At 42.3% G+C, this 10242-nt stretch overlaps 1 protein-coding gene across 1 annotated transcript; it reads right to left on the reverse strand.

The window, feature by feature from the left end:
* Window positions 1–1387: 1387 nt before the first annotated feature.
* Window positions 1388–9861, reverse strand: fzd4 (frizzled class receptor 4). The gene is made up of 6 exons (XM_074641843.1): window positions 9268–9861; window positions 5641–5778; window positions 5138–5524; window positions 4085–4230; window positions 3236–3483; window positions 1388–2732 (listed from the first exon to the last, which is right to left on the reverse strand). The coding sequence occupies exons 1-6, from the start codon at window positions 9514–9516 to the stop codon at window positions 2314–2316; spliced, it is 1587 nt and encodes a 528-aa protein (XP_074497944.1). The 5' UTR covers window positions 9517–9861; the 3' UTR covers window positions 1388–2313.
* Between the last annotated feature and the right edge of the window lie 381 nt (window positions 9862–10242).

Genomic DNA, 10242 nt, shown 5'->3' on the forward strand with positions numbered 1-10242 from the left:
GATTAGATTGTCAGGCAAATATACGGTGCACAGGAGCAGTTGCAGAATTTGGTGAGTGCAGCAGTAAGACCAGGTATAACTTATTGTAATCAAAGCTTATAGTCCATCCTATAAGCACTTCTAAAGAGGAACTGTTGGGAGATGCACCCCTGGAGACAATGAATAGAAATCTCGTCTCCGTCATCCATGAAATTCTGAAATGTAATGAATGATAATCTTTTCCAGGGACGACTTGATTGTCTGGGAAATGAGCCATGATGAAGTAGACGAGGTTAAAGAGGAAACAGGCAGGCAGTGGGCCAATGAGAGCATTAGACAGACACTATAATTAATAGTGCCAATTTCATTGTGCTTCTGTGATGGCCTTATTGAACTGAAGGGATTTAAAAAGAAACTGAGAGATATACATACAGACAGAAAGGAAAGGAGTCAAAAATAGGCAGATGGTCTCTTATTATAGAGTGGTGCAAGAGTGAGTCCTAAAACTTGGATATGAGTTAACACACTAGCACTTCTGGTTCCTTCGTGTGGAAGTCAATGGGGCTTTTTGAATGGGTTTTTAGTTAGATGCCTGAAATAAGGTCTGTGGTAACACAAGAGATTGTAACGTTTTGTTCTAAGACATTAAATACACCAATAAATACCCCATTTGTGAATTTTGAAGCCTTTTACATGTAGCATTTATGCTTCAAAAATCATAAAAGTAGTGTTCATTTGTGAAGATTATCTTGCTGAACAAAACGTGTAAGTATCATAAATGTTTGCTTGCCACAGAGCTTATATTTTTTTTGCAATAACCCAATGAAAAAATCCCATTGGCTTTTTGTCGCGGGAACCAGGGCGATGCTTACTTCCAGGTAAGCCTACAAAAATACGTCACCCCTGCACCTCTATTGGTGTTATTATTCTGATAGTGATCACAACTGCTATTGGATGAGATTCGTGGGAACTACCTGCCATATGTGCATGTGTGTGTGACAGCTCTTTGTTATTGCATAATGTGTCTTTTGGCAAGTGATTGTCTAATAACCTGTAGTTCTTTAACGTGCCCCAGGTCCGATGTTTGGATAGGAGGGCAGAGGGAATAATTTAATTTCCTGGATTTCATGGTAACCCAAGAAGAGCATGTGCAGTACAGGGTTTCCACACATCATTGGAAGTTAGCTGAGCTTTTCATAGACTACTGAGGTAAAACACACACAGGCCTACATTTCCCAGACGCCTTACCGCGTCTACATTTATGGGTCGATAAAAGGCACAGCTGGGGTTACTCCCAGGATCCATTGCGGTATGACTTCATAGCTACCACAGACTTTTACCTAAATGTACAAGACATGTTAAAAAAATAATCTCTCGTTGTGTTTCTCTGTCTGCAGAAAAAAAAAAATTCTGCAGCGTTCACAATGAAAACTGACCAAACTGTTAAAGGCTCTCGCTGTCGTCCCTGGTAATGCACTTGTGACAAGCACAGACACTTCACATATTGTATACAACTATAGTGCATTATTACAGCTTTGAGCTGGTTTCCCAAAAAATTCTGAGCAAAAACAATTACCTGCTCCTTTTATAGTGTACAAAAAGTAATAATTTACAAAAAATGTATAATAATGTTGTTCAAATGTAAACACATCACAGATTTAAGGCCATATTTCATATATTTTCTTCAGATTTTAATTACTTTTTGGTCTGGTGTTTCATTTTAATCTTCCCATGTGGACATAAAAAAAAACCCACAGGAACTCAGATGCTTTTGGGAAACCTACATCTGTATAATGTCTGCACCAGGACCCTCCAGTGTAAAATTCAGAATTTCAAAAAACCCTCATAAGACACAAGGGTGTGAGGGTTACTGTATCCAGCAGGTTCAGTCTCTTCTGCTGAAGGTGCTGGAGAAAAGAGAGGCAGAGAGGTAGACGTGGTGCTACACAGCTTACTGGTGTGTCCGGTCTGCATGTTGATGCTTCTGTTCTGCCCTTTCCGTCTCTCTTTCTCCTTCATTTTTCGCGTTCTCTATCTCTCTGGCAAAGGAAGTCTAACAGAGGTAGAGAGGCTACTGTTGCTACTTATGTATGCCCCAATCTTCCACTTTTCTCCTCCTTAACCCCTGTTAGAGGCAGTTAAAAGAGGTGAGGCATGCTTGTAGACTCTCAGCAAGCTTTTTTTGATGCCATTACATCCAGTGGCTTCCTTGAGAAACTCCTGCTCCTCCCTCTTGTCGCTTTTTCGTCCTCTCCATCTTTAGTTTGGCAGAGTGAGTTTTTGTAAGTGACAGAGAAGCATGTCTGTTCCCGTCCGTTCTCTCTTTCTTCCTCCTCACACTACCGTCTCGTTGCCTTTCCCCGGTTTGATCCAGCCCTCGCCCGGCGCCCTCTTGCCCCCCCGGCTCGCCCTGCTATCCCTGAGCAGGCGGGCGGAGCAGCGCTGCCAGGTGTGAAGGGTTTTTGCCGACCAGATCCACATGCCCGACGTGATGCCTACGAGCAGCGACATGAAGATCCGAAGCATCTCCGATGCCACGTACGAGTCCCGGGTGCTGGCCCTGAACTCCCCCCAGTGGGAGAGCTGGTAGAGGTAGCAGCCAATGACGGTGGACGCCGGGACGGTGTAGAGAACGGAAAACACTCCGATCTTCACCATTAAACGCTCCAGCTTGTCTGTTTTGGCGCCGTCCTTCTGCAGATTGGAGCGGATCTTGAAAAGAGCCACGAGGCCAGCACAGATGAACAGAGTGCCTGAGGTTCAGAAAGGGAAACATATAGTCATATAAGGACCATCGGATAGAGAAAACACAATGACAGATTGACAGACAATAAGAAAACTGAGGATTATACATGTTAAAGAATGAATGGCAGAGGTGGGACCAAGTTATTGTTTTGTACGTCACAAGTAAGTCTCAAGTCTTTGCACTCAAGGCCCAAGTCCTAAACTTTGAGTTTCAAGTCCTAAACGAATCATAATGTGCTCTTCACCAAATGTAATGCAATTTTAACAGCAGAGTAACGTAACGTTAGTTCTTCATGGTTTTCTCCTGCAACTTGATGGGTTTTTTTTATTCGTCAATTTGAGTTTTAAGTCATCAAGTTTGTGGCTTGTAGTCCAAGTCAGGTGACTCGAGTTCACACTTCTGGATTATGTGGTATGAGTATATAAAATAAAGGTATAAGCACCCTATTTTCTTTTACTAGAAATAGTTAAAATCCCATACAAGTAGATATACTGATCATGTTGTAATTACCTATTAGAAGGTATGTGGCCAGCGGTGCCACCACGAAGCCTGTGAGCGCCTCCTGCTGCTGGTTGCCAACATAACAGAGCCCAGTTAGGTCGTCTGCATCCACCAGTCGCATTATGAGGATGACGATGGTTTTAACGGCCGGGATGGCCCAGGCCGCTATGTGGAAGTAGGAGCTGTGCATTTCGATGGCCTCGTGGCCCCACTTCAGTCCAGCAGCCAAGAACCATGTGAGGGTCAGGATCACCCACCTGAAGGAGAGAGGAGTCAAAACACTGCTCATATGTACAGTCATCAGATTGTCTTTCTTGGCGGTGAAGAATAATCACATGGAAACAAGATACTGAGGCAACATTGGGCTACTGTTTCCTGCTCAAAAACATAACCCACTTTATAACTTTTCCACAAAACTCCCTCTATTGTAATTAGATCATCATGAGATAGTAATGAGTTACATAACGGAAGGTTGCGATCATATTTTAGGAGAGAGTGAAGTCGTCGGGCTTTTCAGTCGGCTGCGTCTCCAAAAGGAAAGAGTGAGGACAAACAGGAAAACGAGGGCAAAGTGAAAAGGAAGAAAAAGAGCTGTGACAGCAACTTGTATTGCAGCACACACTCAAAAAGTGGCATTTTTGTTTTTTTTACAATGGCTGCTTTTATATTTGGAAATGAATCCATCTAGTCCAGAGGTTATGAGACAGGATAGTTGCACTGATAAAGAAAACAGGATGCAAGTCTCGTGTTCAGATTGTTCCAACAAAGTCCATTCACAACAGCTGATGACAATGGGACAAAGACCTGAGAGATTGATACGATAAAAGGTGTGTGTGTGTGCGTGTGTGTTGTACTAACCAGAGTGAGGAAGCCATGCCAAAGAAGTAGAGCAGGAGGAAAACGATGGCACAGCCGGTGCTCTTTAACCCTTCTTGTACTAGAATCGGTACTGCGGTGGCGTCCAGGTCACAGGAAACACGCTCCCGTCCCAGAGTCAAGCGTACCTGCAGGACAGAAAGTGACAGTGGAAAGAAACAAATTATTCATAAAAGAAAAAGACATAAAGTCACATAATCTCTCATTCCCATTACAACTAGACTGAAAATCTGACTTTTCTATTTAGATCAGCAGTGATTATGATTAAATCTCTGTATTTAATGATGAATAAAAAAGCAACCATTAATTAAGTGTCTTCTTATTATCATTTAAATACTAATTAAAAAAAGTATGTTTTGACTGATATCTGTATTTTGGTTTGTTTAATTTCACATACATTTCAGAGTGATGACCCGACTGACTTATCAGTCCTGGAGGTCAGTTTTCTACTTTTATTTTATTTTAATTTATTGGAAAAAAGCTCATTGATGAATTAGACAAAATGCACTGTAAAAATAGAATAACTCTCTATACCACATATATCTACATATCTTATGAAAATTCAAATGTAAAACATAATAAGCACTCACAAAATAGTCCATACTTTATTTTAGAGCTGCAACAATCAATCGATTAGTTGTTATAAATTAATCGTAAACTATTTTGATAATCGATTAATTGATTTGAGTAATTTCTTAAAGAGCAAAAAATTCTCTGATTCCAGCTTCTTAAATATGAATATTTTCTGGTTTCTTTACTCCTCTTTGACAGTAAATGGAATATCTTTGAGTTGTGGACAAAACAAGACATTTGAGGACGTCATCTTTGGGAAACGTTGATCGATATTTTTCGACAGATTAATCAACAAAGAAAATAATTGTTAGTTGCAGCCCTAGTGTATTTACTACTATACTCTAAATTACATTTTATATATTGTTTTTATTTTACTGTTCTTGATAGGATTCTTTTTTATTCATTCTCCCCAAACAAATGAATTTCAATAGGACTATATATAATACTGCATCTCCCACTCACCAGGTAGGCCACGCTGTACAGATTACAGCACATAGACAGGAAGATGATGGGCCTTTCAGGGTAGGAGAAGCGCTGTGAATCCAGCAGAAAGGTCAGGACTGTCAGAGTGGTGGACAGGAAGCACAGCACGGCCCACACCGCCATCCACGCGTCCGTGAAGACTTTGGCCCCCCGTCGGTAGAGCCCGCTGTCGTAGCCACACTGGAGAGTGCAGCTTTCGGTCTGTTTCAACCAGGTGTACTGCTCCGGTGCGGATCCAAGTGCCTGACACTCCTCCTGGTGGGGAGGATGGCGGACGGGCTGGTAGGGTGGGTCCTCGTCCCCCGGGCCCTCCATGCACATGTGGTTGTGGTCGTTTTGAGGTGGGAAGAGGCTGCAGTTGAGCACCTGGAGGAGAGGCATGATGGGAAATGTCATTTTGGCTGCTAATTACGGCTGTGATGCAGTCTTTTGTCTTAAGACGTTGGTTTTGTTTAGGACGTTCTTGTGACGATGTGACTCACCTCAGGCCATATGAAGCCAAACTCGTGGAGCACCGGGAGGCATTTTTTCTTGACGGACAGACACATGCTGCCACATGGACCAATGGGGATGGGAACCTTGTCTGTGCACATTGGCACATACACTGAGCACAGGAAGAACTGCAGAACAATGGAGACAAAAGATCACAAGTTGAACATCTAGTATGTTTTAGACTTCTGCTACTGAATGTAGACTTTGGTGAGATTTCACGGCATACAGTAAATGGCGACTGCAGAGGAGCAAAAGTCGTGTATATATTCAAATAAGAGCTATTTTTATGGAGAAAAAGGAAAAACAAACATATCTAGGGATGTAAGCATGAAACATGACAGTATACCAAAACTAATTTAAGCTGAAAGTGCAGTCAGAGTGCAACAGATATCCAAATATGTGTCATATTTCAGTGCACTGCTTTGTTCCAGTAAAGTTAAAGCAAGCTGTGAAGCAGAAGGTAAATCATGTCAGTGGTGTAGTGATTGTTAAAGAAGTGGAAACAGTGCCGCGAGCAAGTACCCTGTGGGCCAATCTTTCTATATATTACAACAGGATTACAGCTGGTAGATAGCTACACCTTCTACTTGCATATACCACTCGCTATCCTGCTTTTACTTTCAATGCGTTGCATCACCTCTTCTAGTGGCGCGTCTCTATTTTCACTCCACGACTTGAGACTAGACGCCACGGCCGACACTAACTTGCTCCAAGGTTACGCACACACACAACTCTGCATCTTTAAAAACAATCTGTGGACTTGACAACACTGAGGGCATGTGCCATGTAATGCTCCATAATCCCCCGTAATCCAAGGCTCAGTTTTCTCTGTCCCATGGCAATGGTTTTGAAATAGATATCTAAGTCAGGGTTATAAAGATAGTGAGCAGTCTGAGGTGGTGGTGATGTGAAGGAGTGAGTACTCTGGGGTTACAAAAGGTTGCAATTTTCGGTGATTTCACGCCTTTACGGTGAATTCTGCTTGAAGCCGGAGTGTAAAATTGCGCCAGGCTCGTGATATGAAAATACACAGAAGCGGAGAGCAGATTTCACTGAGCTACCTTCAGGTAAAGGAAACAAACATACGCTCCAGGAACTTGGATGGAGTGATAGCAGACTTAAATACGTGTTTAGAGTGGAGGGTTTTGATACCAATTTTCATTTCAGAAATACCAAAATATTTAACGGGCCATAATGAGAACAAAATGTTTTGGGCTTGCAGCCTTGATCCAGCAGTGATAGAGAAATCCCAGCTTGAAATCAGCCCTTGTGTGCACCATATTTGGTCTATAAAGATTACAATCTGGATGAATAAGAAGGAGAATTAAAGATCAGTGGGCTACTTTTCTATTACATACCTACAGGCGAATAATGTTTCTACATTGGCCTAACTCCTCACTGTGTTACTGACATACGGGGAAGTAGTATGTGATGTCAAAATCAGTTATCTGAGTCGGAAGGAACTTCCTTTAAACTCAATTTGTCACACTGTTCTCAGTATCTGGGTTGTAGCAGCTTTATCTCTGCAAATGGAGCAGACAGGCTGATATGAAGACAGTATTAAGTTTCTCACTGCAGATAGAGGATCTTTGTTCCCAAACTGAACCACATGTACTGGCGTTGTCCTGAGTAATTTTGAGTTTGATTAAATAAAACTTAAAAATTTAACAGATTAACAAAATTGCCCCGTCTGTGAGTGGAGGATTTGTCTGTGTGATTGATTCAAATTCACAAAAAATGTTTCTAAAAGTGGAAGATATTAAATTAGATGCAACACCCTTCCTGATATTTCTCACAGTGAATCACACCAGCGACAGTAATGTAACACATTCTGGGTGTTTCCCCCGACCGTTGGTAACCTGAGTGCTGTCACTTCACTGCTAAAAGCTGCTCCGGTTACTTGTCAGGAAGCCTCCCATTAGAGCAAATGTTAGGGGATACGGTTTCCCTTTCCCCTTTCCTCCCTCTTTAGCATGTGTGTGTGTGTGTGTGTGTGACAGAGAGAGGAGGGGGGTGTCCGCTAATCTTACAGGACAATTTTCAGCTGGAGGAGGACAGTTTGGTTTCATGCTGCAGTTGCTCCTTGTTCTGTCTGGCTGTCTCTCACACATATGCACACAAATGTCTCTTAAGCACTGTATTAATTTAGCATGTACAAATATATTTTTACCCCTATTCCCAAACACCTGTGCGCACAAGGAAATAAAGTAATAAAAGTAGTAACAGAAATGGCACACATCTCCAGACAGGACATTGGACACGCCGGTTATACAAGTACAATCGTGTGAAAAAGTTATATTACAATAATAAAAGGATATACTTTGTACAAAGGCATATTAAGAACATAATATATAAATATATATATATATATAAAAGAGGCAGTGAGATAAATATAGAAGCAGAGTTGGGTACTATCAAAATAAATAAATCATGTGTGTGTACATTAGTGTGACGAGATGTAACGCATGATTTAAGAAAACTCCATTAATCGACAATTTGATCTCTGCTGTGGGTCTAGTCTTTCCAATTATCGTCTAACAATTTTAAAGACAAGGAATAAGCCCAATCTGATTTTTTTTCTTACATGGTTCATGAGGCAAACAAGCAGCATTTGTCTTAGGACACTGAGGGCACCATTGTGAACAAGAAGACAGTACAGTATGGGCCTATAGCACTGAAGACTCAGCTGTTGATGTGTGGGGCATGAACTCCGAATGTCAACAGACAGACAGAGGGGGCATTTTCATTGAAATTAGCATGACAGCCTGGCTGGCACAACAGGAGGGAAGGCAGGGACCCCTCCTCTTATTTATTTTAACTCTCTCTCTGGGGGCCAAACTATATTATACTCCTCATTACCACACTGGCACCATCAGTCTGGAGAGTTTACTATTGCTGGTAGCTCCCTGTCATGTGCTCTCTCTCTCTCTCTCTATCTCTACATCACGCTTTGTAAAAACAGAAAACAAACATGCTGTTCGCTACCAGAGTGGAGCAAAGTGTGTGTTACTGAGTGTGCATGTGTGTTATTACAGTACGAACTCTCCAAATGTCAACGCAAGAGTGGATATCCAGAGGTTTATACTGTAAAATCTGTCATTTGATTAAGACTTAAAGTTAGATGTGTAGTTTTCTGTTATTTTTTAAGGTTGGAAAATCAGCATTTAAAGTCAGCTGTTAAAGATGTGCATGTGCCACAAGTTACTGAATCTCTAAATAACCACAGAATCTGCTGCCTAGAAGAAGGAGAAGAAGCCTGGAGAGGAAATGACCTGTGGCATTCAACACACACACACACACACACACACACACACACACACACACACACACACACAAATATAGCAGACTATGTAGACTCAGCCATGCCCTTTTTTTAAGTCCAGGATCAGTGTGCTCCTAAATGTGGTGCTCCAACCTCACAGTGTATTGCTTTTAGTAACATGCTGTCTATTCTATTCTAATATAAAATATCTCCCATCATCATCATCATCCCAGTATACCTTGAGTTGACTGATTCTAATATAATTTCTCCTATCATCATCATCATCATCATCATCCCAGTTGAGTTGACTGATTCTAATATCATTTCTCCCATCATCATCATCATGCCAGTATACCTTGAGTTGACTGGAGCAGCCGTACTGGATGAGCGGTGTGAACGTGGTCAGCTGCAGCTCCGCGTCCGACTGCAGCACGTTGCCGACCAGATTGGGCATCTTGGTGACGTTGTAACCGAGACCCTGGCACATGCTGATCCGGATCGGATCGCAGGTCATCTCCTCCACCTCGTCGCCGAAAGCCTGCACCACGACCAGCCCGGAGAGCAGGAGCAGTAGTGCTGCTGCCCAGCTGAAAGACACCATCATCCCGGGCTGCCCACTCTCTCTGTAAAATGCTGTATCCTCCTCAAACACACAAAGTTAGTTAGTCAGGTCGCACTGGAAACCTGCAGCGCGTGTTTATTATAATCCTGCAGGAGTAGGAGCGCGTGTAGTCCAGTCCGTGCGTTTTTTGGAGGCTATAGTATCCAACTCTGAGCCATTCAGGAGATTAAAATATCCAGAGAATGGTTTCCAGATCTGTGCGTAAAAGTGTTTTTACGCGCGTAAAAACCTACATTTGGATGAATCCTTCAGTCATTGCGTTGTTTCCCCGTTATGAACTCAGCAGAGGTCTGGTTTTGCGTCCACTGCCTGCAAGCGTCCAGCTCTAAACTTTATTGTGTCTGCGAGAGAGAGACTGTTTTGCCCGTCCGGAGGAGAGCCAACCAATCCGTGCGCCGGAGTTGGGTTTCTCTGACCAACCACTGACCAGGAGGGCGGGATCCAAGAGGAAAATAGAAGAGCCTCATCTCCTCCCTCCTTTCCTCCTCTCCTCTCCTCTCCTTCAGCATTTTCTCTTCTCCTGTCTTCTTGTTTCATTTCTTTCTTTCATCCTATTCCTCAGAATCAGAATCAGAATAAAATAAGAATACAAAAAATGAATTTCTACCAATATACAAAATAAGCTATAAACAAAAATAAACATGATATAAACAGATAGTGCAAATGTGCTCCCTCCTCTCTTCTCCTCTCCTCTCCTCTCCTCTGCTT

This window comes from Sebastes fasciatus, chromosome 7, assembly GCF_043250625.1.
Source record: "Sebastes fasciatus isolate fSebFas1 chromosome 7, fSebFas1.pri, whole genome shotgun sequence".
Classification (NCBI taxonomy): domain Eukaryota; kingdom Metazoa; phylum Chordata; class Actinopteri; order Perciformes; family Sebastidae; genus Sebastes; species Sebastes fasciatus.

What these genes read in the sequence shown, in the direction of transcription:
- fzd4 (XM_074641843.1), bottom strand. Translation starts at nt 9,516, where the DNA reads ATGATGGTGTCTTTCAGCTGGGCAGCAGCACTACTGCTCCTGCTCTCC. An exon ending in GCTGCTCCAGTCAACTCAAG is followed by an intron (nt 5,779 to 9,267) that starts GTATACTGGCAT and finishes ATTGTTCTGCAG; the next exon opens with TTCTTCCTGTGCTCAGTGTA. An exon ending in GGCCACATACCTTCTAATAG is followed by an intron (nt 2,733 to 3,235) that starts GTAATTACAACA and finishes TCTGAACCTCAG; the next exon opens with GCACTCTGTTCATCTGTGCT.